Source organism: Cebus imitator, unplaced genomic scaffold (assembly GCF_001604975.1).
Source record: "Cebus imitator isolate Cc_AM_T3 unplaced genomic scaffold, Cebus_imitator-1.0 Scaffold106, whole genome shotgun sequence".
NCBI lineage: Eukaryota > Metazoa > Chordata > Mammalia > Primates > Cebidae > Cebus > Cebus imitator.
In genome coordinates this window covers 3,561,775-3,576,124 of record NW_016107421.1, presented here as the reverse complement: position 1 = coordinate 3,576,124, position 14,350 = coordinate 3,561,775, and the positions used below count along the sequence as shown (strand labels likewise).

The 14,350-nt window shown below is 45.4% G+C and overlaps 1 protein-coding gene across 1 annotated transcript in view; it reads left to right on the top strand.

The window, feature by feature from the left end:
* The first annotated feature begins 8,005 nt into the window (after positions 1–8,005).
* Positions 8,006–14,350, top strand: part of IQCA1 (IQ motif containing with AAA domain 1) — a 181,221-nt gene continuing 174,876 nt past the window's right edge. The window contains exon 1 of the mRNA XM_017537737.2: positions 8,006–8,316. Coding sequence (XP_017393226.1) covers positions 8,306–8,316 — 11 coding nt within the window. The 5' untranslated portion in view covers positions 8,006–8,305. The remainder of the gene's footprint in view (positions 8,317–14,350) is intronic.

The window sequence follows — 14,350 nt, the reverse complement described above, 5'->3', positions numbered from 1 at the left end:
GAAGGGAGGGAGGGAGGGAAGGAAAGAAAGAAGAAACAGAGAGACAGAGAGAGGGAGGGAAGGAGGGAGGGATCAGGACCAGTTGCTCCAACTGAGTACAATTTTACAGTAATCAAATGCCCTGGGATTTTTTTTTTTTCTGATGAACAACTCTAGCTTATAATATGCTTATCTACATTGTAACCTATTTTTGAGCATCAACAAACTAAGTAAAGTATTAAAAGAAAATAAGCAGCATCTTGGGCTCTACAAACTCCTAGCATGGTCCACACATTGCGAGAGTTTTAGGAAACGTACAATTAGGAAGGAAGGGACACAACATGACACTGGGTGACCCCGCTATGCCCTGACCAATAAAGAGAGGTGTGATGCCTTCCTGGTCTCTCTCTGGGGTGTTACATAAACCTTTTCGAGGCTTACCAAAACAGCACCTGCTACTTACTCCATGTGATTCCTTAAAGGCGGAATAACACTACCAACACTCTCAGGGAAGGGTCTATGTACGGTGTGAGAACACAGAGTATTAGGATTTCTGGGAAAGTAAGAAGGGTGGTGAGTATAAAGAGATGCCAGTGCAAATTACATCCCAGAAGACTGCTTCTGGTCCAGGGTCCCCAGTCGGACTTCATGCTGTGCTCCTTCCAGCCACCTGCCACTGAAGCCTCAGCATCAGCTCGGAATTCGTCCTCTCTGAGCCACACCACAATCCTATCAATTGTACTTTCTCAGTACTTTATACCTCCTCCTCTATTGTTTGTCTCTCATTCAGAAAAGTCTAGGCATCAGTCAGCTTCTCCTTGGTCGGTGTCAATGGTCATTTCCACGGCCAGTGCCACCCGTCAAGCTGCCAGGAGCCTTCCCGGGCATGGTCCTCAGTCTGTTGTGCTTGGTTTTTACAGCCTGGTCTTTTGGTAGAGTGTAATCCTGTCTTATCATGCCTCTCTCTCTCTGAAACATACAATGTGCCATCTTAACTATTGTAAGTGTATAATTCAGTGGCATTCACTGTGTCCACAACGTGGCTGTACAACCATCACCACTATATTTCCAAAATTTTTCATCACCCCAGACAAAAACTCTGTACACATTAAGAAATAACTCCGTGGCGCACGCCTGCAGTCCCAGCTACTTGGAAGGCTGAGGCAGGAGAACTGCTTGAACCCAGGAGGCGGAGATTTCAGTGAGCTGAGATTGTTCCACTGCACTCCAGCCTGGCGCCTGGCGACACAACAAGACTTTGTCTCAAAAAAAAAAAAAAAAAAAAAAAAAAGAAAAGAAAGAACTCCCCACTCCCTCCTTCCACCAGCCCGTTAACCTCTAATCCACTTTCTGTCTTTACAAATGTGCCTGTTCTGGACATTTCATATTAAGTGGAATCATACAAAACGTGTTCTCTGTGTCTGGCTTATTTCACTTAGCATGGTGTTTCTGGGGTTCCGGATGCTACAGCATGCATCAGAACTTCACCCTTTTCTACAGCTGGATGCTGTTCTATTTACATATGTACTACATTTTGTTTATCCACTCATCTCTACTTCTTGTCTTTGAACTGGTCCCCCGTCTCATGACCATATCAATTCTCTTGCTGAAATAAACCTCCATAGTTCTAGAGTTGCTGCACAATTCAGTCCAAACTTCTCGGCCTGCTATGGAATCCATATACTGTCTGACTTGGGCCCAACGTGACAAGCCTATTCCCAGGCCAAAGGCAAATAATGGCTCTCACACATACACAGCCCTGTACTTCTCCTGCTGCTGTATACCTTTGCCCATGTTGTTTCCTTTGCCTGGCATGGTCTCCCATTTCCTCAGGTCAAAGCCGCACTCACCTTTAATGCAGCTAGCTCTGGTCCCACAAGCATAACACCTTCCAATCTCCCAAGGAGAAGGTAGCCCCTCTCTCCTCTGCACTCCCAGAAGACTTTGCACTGTGACAGTTCATCGCCTCCTAACTTTATCTCTTCTACTTTACTCCCTGAAGGCTGAATCCCTATCAAAACTTTCTTTTTCTATTGCACCATATTGACTATTGTCCTTGGCATAGGATAGGCATCCATAATATTTGCCCAGCTGAATTCATGCATATTGAGAACACTGAGAAAAAATACTTTCCCAGATACTTGGCAGTCTGATTACGAGGCAGTATAAAGACATGTACGATTGAAATAAAGTATAACATCAATTGTTTAGGACAAAAACATAGTAACTGTGGAAGAGATAGTGACCCATTTAGAAGACATTACTGAAAAAGTGAATCAGAATAATGATTTGGGCCTCAGATGCCCAGCAAGGTATAGAGAATGGTCACTAAACAGGTAAGCTTAGGGTTTTCATGTAAGAAGAGAAAGTGAGCTTATTAGTACCACTCAGCCTTGGCTGGAGGGACCCTGGAATGGGACTGAGCAGGATGGAGAGAGCAGAATGGATGGAGCAGAGCTCTGGGCCTCCCTGGAAGCCCAGGAACTGCTCTGGTCCTTCTTGGAGTAGTTTCTCCTTGGTGGATGTTAATGGCCACTGCTGTCCCCCCCAGCTGCCAGGAGCCTTCCTGGGCAAGGTCCTCAGTCCACTGTTGTTGGTATGTACAGCCTCGTCTTTTGGTAGAGGGCATTCCTGTCTTGTCATGCTTTAGTCTTACTGTTACTGAGGGAAATTGGAGGGGGTGTTAGCGAAGGAGGCGGGGAAGGAAGCCTCGTCCTTGGGTGAGAAGGTGGCAGCGGGAAGCATTGCATGGTCCCCACTTTGGCTGGTTAGTGGCTGGCCTGCCACCGTGTGGCAGGAAAAGGCCCTGCGTGTTGTTGCAGTCCGAATTGTCTTAGGTCAAGGTGTAGACAGATGAGCTGCTTTGGGGCACTTTAACTCAGGTTCAGGCCTAGTGAAGAAACAAGTCCCCTGGTTTGGCTGAATTGTCGTGGCATAATGAAGAAAAAGAACTACAGCAGAGAATTGTGCGACTCTGAGTGACTGATGGCTCATTAAAATAAAAAAGGTCAGGTTCTGGCCCAGTGAACTTCATGTGATCACAGGAAATATTCCAGACCATTAAAATGATTTGTGAGTTTTTAGAAAAGGAAGCAGAGATAACAAGTATTATCATCTCGGGTTTCCAAACACAAAGCTTGCCAGATCAGCCTAATGGTAAAGTTCTATAGTTACTAAGAGTACAACATAAGGCAATGCTATGGATAGGATATAGCTGCATATTACTGTGCGCGGTGGCTCACGCCTGTAATCCCAGCACTTTGGGAGGCCGAGGCGGGTGGATCACGAGGTCAAGAGATCGAGACCATCCTGGTCAACATGGTGAAACTCTGTCTCTACTAAAAATACAAAAAATTAGCCGGGCATGGTGGCGCCTGCCTGTAGTCCCAGCTGCTCGGGAGGCTGAGGCAGGAGAATTGCCTGAACCCAGGAGGTGGAGGTTGCGGTGAGCCGAGATCGTGCCATTGCACTCCAGCCTGGGTAACAAGAGCGAAACTCCGTCTCAAAAAAACAAAAAAAAAAACAACAAAAAAAAAAGAAAGAAATAGTTGAGGGCAAGGAGAAATACAAGCCAGATGATCTCAAGGCTGGCAGGTTTACAACTTGTGGATTGATGCTAACTTGAACTCATTTCTGGTGCCATGCTGTGGGGCTCCCCAGCTTTGTCACAGAATACTGTTCATGTCATAGAGAACATGATCATTTGAGTGATGACATGGAATGGGATGGGATGATGAACATGCTGAATAACAGAGGTGAAATTCAGCAGGAGACACTAGGCAGATTTGGTTACTGAATATGAGCATCGTGAGTCAGTGTGGAGTGTGGCATGGCCAACCCACAATGGATCTAAGGTGAGGAGACTCAAAGAAGGGCCCCTTTTGCTACTTGATGACATGCCTACCACCTCCCACTAGAAGCTTTTGTTTCGTTGGTTTATGTCTGAAGGTTGCTAAGTTGTGTTAACAGCATTACAGAGAGAAGGACAGCAAGGGAAGTTGAAATCTTGTCATGCAGAAGAATCTGAGGGTGCTTACTCTGTAACCAAGAGGACTTTGATGAGGGGCGGGGGTGCAGGCGGACAGGTGGACATGGGCTTAAACTTTTCAAAGACTGCGCCCATAAAAGAGGGATTGGATTGTTCTGTTTTTCCCTGGAGCTTCAATGTAAAACCAAAGAGCAATAGTGAGAGTTTTCCAAAACCAGAATGGGCTTCCTAGAGCAGTCAGGCATCCCTCTCACTGCAAGTGTGTTGGCAGAGAAGGGATGCTCAGGAGGTGGCAGGGTCCTGGGGACTAGATGCATCTGAAGGAAGCAGATCTGATGACCAACCTGGAAGGGCCCTTCCCAGCCTCTTACCCCTCAAGAAAATGCAAGTGTGAAGATGAAGCCGCATTCCCCTGAACGGTCCCCTCCTCTCCTCCACTCCTGCAGGCAGAATTCTTCCTATTAGAGTCAACATTTTTCTCTTTCACAGTGTTGAGTGTTGTGTTTTTCACAAAACAAGTATCAATAAATATTTGCCCAAAAGTCACATGTATCAAGAAGACCGAGAAGACTAATTTTCCCAGAGACCTGGCAGTCTGGTTCTGAGGCTGTATGAATCATTAAATGCTGAGGATAAAGTAACCTTTTCTACTGTATCCATGTACCTAGGTAGCAATGATTTTTCCTAAAGGATGGGTGGTTTTGAGAACCAGTTTTAGTAACATTTGTCTCACAGAAAACCTATTTTTTAAAAAACAAATATGAAGGTAGGTATTGCTACCAATAAAAAGATAATAGGGGTGTTATCTTTGAAGCCAGACTTCCAGTGATCTGAATACCAACTCCATGATCAATTTGAGTATGGCCTTGGATATGCAGTTAACTTCTCTGGGTTTCATTGATGTCAGGAGTTTAAGACCAGCCTGGCCAATATGATGAAACCCCATCTCTACTAAAAATACAAAAAAATTAGCTGGGCCTGGTGTAACCTGTAATCCCCACTACTCAGGAGGCTGAGGCAGGAGAATCGCTTGAACCCAGGAGGTGGAGGTCGCAGTGACCCAAGATCGTGACACTGAACTCCAGTCTGGGCAACAAGAGAGAAACTCCATCTCAAATTTTTTAAAAAGAAAAAAATGGGGATGAAAATATTACCTATCTCACAAAGTTAATGAGATTTAATGAATGATATATGTTAGGTTCTAAATAGTTCCCGGCAGAGAACAAGAGGTCAATAAGTGTAGCAACTGGCAAAGCTCATAGGATATAATCACAGAGGAACTATATTTGTTCTCTTGCAGAATTGAGAAACCTTGTTACACTGTCTTCTTATATTGAGTATTGTGCTAACCCTTTTCACCTGATTTGTATCTTTTAATTGTATTTCATCATCAAGTGATTTATTTGCTAGAAGAACTCATAGGTGGATCATATTGAATGGTGCCTACATAACAGCCAATCCTGCCTTCTGCGCTGATAGTTCTGATCGGGTTCTTTCATTTACCTCTCTACCTCTTAATGCAGGTAAATTATCATTACTCTAAAACAGTAACATGTATCACATTTCTCTGCTGGTTCTTTTCTATCTTGGGATGCCACAGAGGGAAGATATAAGACCTAGAGCTGTGACAGGTATTTTATGACCACAAAGGAAGTCATTTCATATCCTTACTATGACAGCTCCAAAGACAGAAAGACCATCAAAGACTGATCCTTAATGATGTCACTGAGCCACTGAGATCATCAGTCCTAAAACTGCATCGCCTCTATCCTTGGTGTCAAGGGAGATTTTAAATATTCTTACTGTTTAAGCCAGTGCACCCTGGGTATCTATTATTTGCATTTGTTAACAGGTCAATCTGTACATGAGTGTTGTGCCTCCTGAGGGCTTTCATATTGGGACTATTAACTTGAATAAGTAGAAATAATCTTGGGTCACTCTTCCCCAAGAACTTTGTAAACATTGCTTCGTTTTCATCTGACATTGAAATCTGAGGCTAGCCAGATTTCCCCTACCATTTCTCTTTGAAGTTCAATAATGTATCCAGGACATCTTCTGATGTTGGGTGTTACATATCAGTTTTCCCTGGAACACAATGAGAATTTTTGATCTGCAGATTTAATTCTTCTATTTCAAAAACATTTCCTGTATCTCTGAAAATAGTCTAATGTTGAAGGTCTTTCAGGAATATCAACTAATCTTTTTTTAAAATAGCTCAAGTGTCTCACTCTTTTCTCTCTACATTTACTGTAATTGAGTCAACTTTTTCCTCTAAATCAGTAATTCCGCTGAATTGTGCCTGGTCTATTTCTTTGTGTGTGCGTGTTTAACTTATTTTCTGTATTGGACTCCTTCTGCTTTTCTTTTGGTTTCCTTAGTTGTGTAATCTTTTTTCCTGTCTCATTCCGTTTTATATTTTCTCCCCATTCTTATTTTATTACCTCAATGTTCTTATTAGCTTATTCCATAACATGGAATACACGTAAAGATTTTTCTCCTTTTATTTGTTTGGTTAGATTTTCTTCCAGGCTTTCTTTCACTCGTCTTGCCCATGTTATAATCCTTTCTTTTCTTCTGCTTCTATGAAAGTCTTGGATTTAGATAGTTGATATGCTGCTTCTTTCTTATTCCTATTTAACACGTGTTGCTCTTTCCAAATGTTCTATTTTTTCAAATATAATGTGGGTGAATTCTCTTTGACTCCCTTCTCACTGCATCTGGGTTCCAGAACTGAGATACCATACTTCTCTCTGCTTTTCTAGAGATTGAGTACACATGGAGGAAAAGGGCTGCTTCCCTGAATTCACACAACTTCTAGGCTACTCTGTGTTCTCTCCTCAGATTTTGATAAGCTCCTTTACCACCATCCTCCCACTCTTGTCAGGAGTGTGCCCTATTCCTGTGACAAAATGCCCTTCAGCTTTAAATCGTTGCCTTACTTCAATGTAGGGACCTAGAAAATGGCAATCCCTAGCGACTTCTCCTGTCTCTGCTCAGGCCATGGGAGCCGTAGGGATTGACCTTCACTCACGATGGTCTTATCTGGCCGGATTTCCCCAGGTGTTTGCTTGTTCTAGTCGCCCTTTCAGCTCCCGTCTTTTCAGATGTGTGTCTTCTTTGTAGCAAAAAGCATTAATGAGAATTCTTGGGTTGTGTCTACTAGGTCTCTTCCCCCTGAAGGGCTTTGGGAGAGTGAAGATGAAGCTGGACACCATTCTCCACTGTCCGCTGCCATTTCACTGAGTTTTTGAAGTTTACTGTACAAGGTTGTACTTCATTTCCCGTCTGAGAAATAATTTGTTCCATTCTTTGAAGGAGGTGTGGAGGGCTGGCTTTTACTATACTTTTGCGCATTTCATAAGTAACGGTGGGGGAGAAGTTTTGTGATTCCGATGATCATTTTTACCTGGATGTCCTCTCCACGCCTGACAGCATTAAACCTGGAAGTGTTCCAATGGGAACTGCAGATCTAAAATGTGCAAATTGCTACAGACAAAGAAAGAAGAGCAATGAAAGCCAACACTCAGAGCGATTTACGTACGGATGACTATTAATAACATCCACATTGCATTTCACATTTGCAAAGCACGCGCGCCTTAGTTCGTACTCATTAAGCCTCACTCAGAAGGGCGCGTCTGCGTTAAGTCTTGGGTCCCCAGAACCTAAGTCTGCTCTTGGCCCAGAACAGATGCCCAGTTCTGAACGAACGACTGTTATACCCACTTTACAGATGGGAAGACTGAAGACCACCATCATTAAGGACCTCGCCCAAGGCCGCAGAGCGGACGGTGGATGGAAATGGGGCCAGCAGGAAAGCGGGAAGACCGCCTGGAGGACCACGGGCCAGGGGCTGAGGCCCGGAGCAGGCTCGCCCCAGCCTGGGAGCCCCTCGCCCCGGCCCCGAGAGGAAGGGGTCCGACTCGGGCCAGCTCCCACCTGCTGTGCGCACCGTGGATGGTTCCCACGGCAACAGGAGGCGGCGGCGCAGGCGCGGAGAGCGCAGGGGGCGGGTGGAAGGCACTGCGCAGGCGCGGCGTCCCCGTTGCTAGGGCCCGCTCGCGCCCTCCAGAGTGCCCGAGTTCGCGAGTCTCAGGGTGGCGACTGGAAGGACCCGAGCACCTTCTCTGCGCCTGCGCGCTCCGTGCCCGCGAAGCGAACGCGGCCTCACCTTTTCCTGCCCGGAGTGAGACGATATCGCTGTCCCGGCTCCTCCCTCCTGAAGACCCCCTCCCTGTCCTCTGTAGTTCGGATAGTGCCCTGACCCCCGCTGCCACCGTCCTTCAGAGAGCAACGGAAGAGCTTCCCGGAGGGCGAGGGAAAGAGGGAAAGTAGCCAGCAATGTCGAACGCGTAAGTGATGGACTCCCGGCCACAGCCCTGGGGTGGGCTTCCCAAGCCTGAAGGTGACTTGCTCTTCGCTTCTCTTCTTTTCTTTTCTTTTCTCCTCCACTCTCTTCTCAGCTTCCCTCCTCTCCCCGACTTTTTTTTCCTTTCAGGAAATTCAGATATGCCTCAGGACAGAGTATCTGCTTCTTGTGAGCAGGAAGGTCATACACTTGGATCCCCCCTCCCCCATGAGCCCAGCACCCCATGAAGATGAGCTCTCCCTATAACCGCCAAGCCCTTAGGGGCTATTGCTGAAAAGCAGTATGCCATTTCGTCTGCTTTTTTTGTTGTTGTTCATCTTTCACAGTAATAAATACATTGCTTTGTGAAAACACCCAGGTCCTGAAATTTCAGTCTAGAAAGATCTTGGGAACGCATTATTGTCATTTTCTTTTCACAAACTCAAGTGGCAGTGGTACTGAAAAGAGTATGTGCGTCGCACTGTGTCGTTTACACAGCACTTGTACAAAGTTACTTCATTTGGTCTTCATAAGAATAATTTCAAATGGGTATTGCATTGCTGACTCTGTGGGCACTGTTTGAACTTTTTCACAGCAACTCTGTAATGTAGGGGCTGTTAACATTGTTATTTCCATTTGACAAATGAGGGAACTTGGGTATGAAGAGGTGAAGTAGCTCACACAGCGAGTAAACAGTGCCCAAGCCAGGCACTGTAGCTCCAGCCTGCACTCTTGCTATTACTCACCCAATTTTCTAGGCAAAGAAATGGGAGCAAAGAAGTTAACAGCTTGCCAGGGTTTGGGAGTGGGGAAGATCAAGAGTTGTGTTTAAGAGCTGTTGAGTTGGAAGTGCCCATTGGGCATCATGTGGGGCTGAAATAGGCAGTTAAATATTCAGATCTTGGGTTCAGGAACGAGACCTATGCCTGAAATATACACTTGCCCGCGGTCAGCCTGTGATGGTCTTAGTGAGACATTGAATGAGTATTAATAAAGAAGTATAAGGACCGAGCCTGGGACCATCCACAGTAAGGCTGAGGAGAAGAGCAGACCCAGCAAAGGAATCAAAGATATGACCCATAAGGAAGAAGCAAGTGGAAGAAATAATAGTGTTTCTAGGAGAAGTAATTGTTTTCTCCTCTGTCAAGTGTTCCTGAGACAAGCTGGGGAGGAACTGAGAACTGACTGTTGATTTGGCAGTGTAGAGTTCAGCAGTGACCTTGGCAGGAGCTGATTCAGTGGTGTGATGAGATAGAAAGACTTACCCAAGTGAATGTAGAGGGAGAGAAACTGTAGGCGATGAGCATAGCTAACTCTTTAAAGGAGTTTTGCTGCAAAGGAAAGGAAATGTGTTGGCAGCTAGAGGCAGGGGATATGGCTGTGAGACAGGAAACAATGGAATGTTTGTGTGTGGAAGGGAATGACCCAGAATGATATGGAGAAGGGGGTGACATCGTTAGTCTTGAGAGGACATGGGATCCAGGAGTTGCTGGCTTTAGGGAGAGGAACTCAGCACTTAGCAATGGAACAGGTGGGAAGGCAGCTTCAAGATGCTATTCAGTGGGTGGGTGCTCTGGAGGTGGCCTGGAAAGATGATGGTGACTGAGGGGCAGTGGTGACAGCATCAGATGAAATGGGATTCGAAGCCAGGGAGTGTTGGGAGGAGGAAAGGCAGATGTCTGGAGGTGCAGTGAAGGAAAGGGGTCCCCTTGACGTAGCCCCACAGCCAGAGACAGAGGGTTCTGGGGGGAACAGAAGCCTCTACCGAGATGGCTTCCAAACAGAGCCAGGCCTTCTTTAGAGCAAGAAGGCAGGGGGAGTATCTGGGAAAGAAGAGAGCAAACTAGATAAGATGGGAAGATTCAGAAGGTTTTATCATGTGCAAAATAACTTGGAAAGAATTCCCATTTTGCAATATTTTGATTTCCCAAGAAGTGTATGCTATGTTTGAATATTCAAGTGTTTTCCTATCCTACCCCCTCCATTATAGGAAAACTGCCTAGCTGTAGGAATAACAGTCTGTCTTTTTCACGGTCATATTCAGTCTTCTCCACCCGTAATCCTCCTGACTTCAAAATCTGTCATATTTCTAAGCCATATGCTCAAGTCTGAAACCAGTCATATAATTTTTAAAACTGTTAAGTAATCTCATGGATAAAATACTACCTTCTGTTTACAAGGTACAGTAAAAATTCCAGGAACATTTTCACACCTGTTATTCCATCTGAATTAGTCTGTTCTCACACTACTAATAAAGACACATCTGAGACAGTGATTTATAAAGGAAAGAGGTTCAATTGACTCACAGTTCTGCGTGGCTGGGGAGACCTTAGGAAACTTACAATCAAGGCAGAAGTCAAATATCCGCTTCTTCACATGGCAGCAGCAAAGATAAGTGCAGAGTGAAGCAGGGAAAAAGCCCCTTATAAAACCATCAGATCTGGTGAGAACTGTTATGAGAACAGCATGGAAGTAACTGCCCGAATGATTCAATTAACTCCCACTGGGTCCTTCCCACAACACGTGGGGATTATGGGAACTACATTCAAGATGAGATTTGGCACGGCTTCTGCACGGCAAAAGAAACAGTCATTAGAGTGAAACGGCAACCAACAGAATGGGAAAAAATTTTTGCAGTTTACCCATCTGACAAAGGGCTGATATCCAGAATTTACAAAGAACTAAAACAGATTTACAAGAAAAAAACAAGCCCATTCAAAAGTGGGCAAAGGATATGAACAGACACTTGACAAAAGAAGACATACATGAGGCCGAGAAACATATGAAAAAATGCTCATCATCACTGGTCATCAGAGAAATGCAAATCAAAACTACATTGAGATACCATCTCACGCCAGTTAGAATGGGGATCATTAAAAAATCTGGAGACAACAGATGCTGGAGAGGATGTGGAGAAATAGGAACACTTTTACACTGTTGGTGGGAGTGTAAATTAGCTCAACCATTGTGGAAGACAGTGTGGCGATTCCTCAAGAACCTAGAAATAGAAATTCCATTTGACCCAGCAATCCCATTACTGGGTATATATCCAAAGGATTATAAATCGTTCCACTATAAGGACACATGCACACGAATGTTCACTGCAGCACTGTTTACAATAGCAAAGACCTGGAACCAACCCAAATGCCCATCGAAGATAGACTGGACAGGGAAAATGTGGCACATATACACCATGGAATATTATGCAGCCATCAAAAACGATGAGTTTGTGTCCTTTGTAGGGACATGATGAACCTGGAAACCATCATTCTCAGCAAACTGACAGAAGAGCAGAAGATCAAACACTGCATGTTCTCACTCATAGGCGGGTGTTGAACAATGAGAACACATGGACACAGGGAGGGGAGCACTACACACTGGGGTCTGTTGGGGGAAATAGGGGAGGGACGGTGGGGGATGGGGAGTAGGGGAGAGATAGCATGGGGAGAGATGCCAGATGTAGGTGATGGGGAGGAAGGCAGCACATCACACTGCCACGTGTGTACCTATGCGACAATGTTGCATGTTCTTCATATGTGCCCCAAAACCTAAAATGCAATAAAATAAAAAGAAAAAAAAAAAAGATGAGATTTGGGTAGGGACACAGCCAAACCACATCACCATCCCAGAGTAGTCCCTGGAGGTGTCCCGAGTCCGTCTCATCACCCAGGTTTGCCAGTAGGGGAGGCATAAGCATGAGGAGGTTGAGTGACGTCCGGGGATGCGTTGCTCGGGACACTGGTTTCTATCTTGTGCCTGTAAACCCAGCACTTTGGGAGGCCAAGGCAGGTGGATCTCCTGAGGTCAGGAGTTTGAGACCAGCCTGGCCAGCATGATGAAACCCCGTCTATGCTAAACAATATAAAAATTAGCTGGGCCTGGTGGCAGGCGCCTATAATCCGAGCTACTTGGGAGGCTGAGGCAGGAGAATCACTTGAACCCAGGAGGCTGAGGTTGCAGTGGCCCAAGATTACACCATTGCACTCCAGCCTGGGTGACACGAGCGAAATGCCGTCTCAAGAAACAAACAAACAAACAAAAACCAGCATTTTAAATGTAGAGCACTTTTATCTTTAAAAACCACTTTGCCATACCCAGGGAAAATAAAGACATATGTACACGCAGAAACGGAGGCAGAAATGCTTCTAACAGCATCATTCACAGCAGCCAAGAAGGCAGAAACAACCCGAGTGTCCATCAGCTGAAAAATGGATAAACAAAATGTGATGTATCCGTATAAAGGAAAGTTGGCAATAAAAAGAAACGAAGTACCAAGTATGTGACCATGTGGATGAACTTTGAGAACACCGCACCGAGGAGAAGAAGCTCAGCACCAGACGCCCCCTCTTGCATGATTCCACTTCTGTGAAATGTCCAGAATAGGCAAATAGAGATGGAAATTAGGTTAGTGGTTGCCAAGGGTGGGGAGGAATGAGTAATGGGGAGTGACCGCTTCACAGATGTGGGTTTCTTGCCCAGTGATAAAAATGTTCTGGAGTTAGATAGTGGTGATGGCTGCACAACTCTGTGCTAAAAATCACTGAATTGTACACTTGAAAGAGTGAATTTTATGTTGTGTCAATTATCTCTCATCAATGTTCTTATGAAAAATCATCTTGCTGCCTCTGTTGTCTCATTTGACCTTCATGGCTGGGCTCAGGCAGAAGGAGGCTGGGGCTGCAGGGTGAGGAGGTGGGGCGCCAGACCAGATGGGCTGAGTACAAAGTGGGGGCTCCCCAGGCTGGCGTGGCCAAGGCATGGTGCCCAGGTTCCTGGCAGCCCCACGCATGATGGGGTGTGGTCACATGGAGAGGCATCAGGACAGCTGGGGAGCGGGAAGCCAGAGACAGTCTCCAGGGAAGAGGGTCTGGCAGAAAGAGATGAAACCATCTCTCAGCCCTGAGGAAAACAGGTTATGATGCAGAGTTCCGTGTACTTTCAAAGCTGCTAAACACTTTCCTGTCAGCCAGGAATATTTGTCTGATCTCTACAGACAGGGATCCCCAGACAGACTGCAGGTGGGGACGAAAAAAGCGGCAGGACCTGGAAGGCTCGAGCCACCAGGACTGTCTTTGGCCAAAAATTCCAGGTACGAGTCAGCTCTGTGAGGTGCTGGAAAAGTCCTGCTTCTCTGACCCGACTGAAGCCAATAAGGGCTCTGACCTGGAGTGGCTGGCCTCCCCGTCTGGACAGCAGGTCCAGACATCTGGAAAGTCTGGCTATGTTCTTTCCCACCAGCTCAGCGGTGGTTTCCCCTGTTGGAAGGAGGAGCCTCTTCAACCCAAGATCTCTCGCTGTTGATGGCTTTGGTTCTTGGCAAGGTTCTGGTCATCCCACCTGAACTTCAGGGAGGCACCCTCCTTAGGGTATTGTACAAACTTAATGCTTGTTGTTGTGGCCAGTGTTGGAAGTATGATGAGATGCCTTTTATCTTTTGCTGCCTGTTCCACTCCCATATTTAAAAATTATTGCTAGATTTATTTATAGTCTTCAGTCTATTGTTACTGAATTCTTGGGCATATTAAATCTGTATGTCTGTCTGGAGAGTGTTCTGTTTTCATAGCTTGCCTTTTTTTTTTTTTTTTCTTTTTTTTTGAGATGGAGTCTTGCTCTGTCACCCAGACTAGAGTGCAGGGGCCTGATATCTCGGCCCACTGCAACCTCCACCTCCCGGGTTCAAGTGAGTCTCCTGTCTCAGCGTCTCAAGTAGCTGGGATTACAGGTGTATGCCACCATGCCTGGCTGATTTCTGTTGTTTTTGGTAGAGACAGGTTTTGTCTTTTAGACAGGAGCAGATAGTGTGTCTTCTGCTTGCTCCGATCTGTAACTAGCATTCTAGAATTTTCTTTAGCTAGATTTTGTGGGGCTCCCACCATGTGAATTCTTAAATATTTAATGTTAATTATTAGTGCTGTGAATGGGTTTCTTCTTTCATGTTTTGTCTCTGCATTAAAGTATTGCAATTTTGTTGTAATTTTTTTTTTTTTTTTTATTAAAGTATTGCAATTTTGTTGTAATTTTTTTTTTTTTTGAGACAG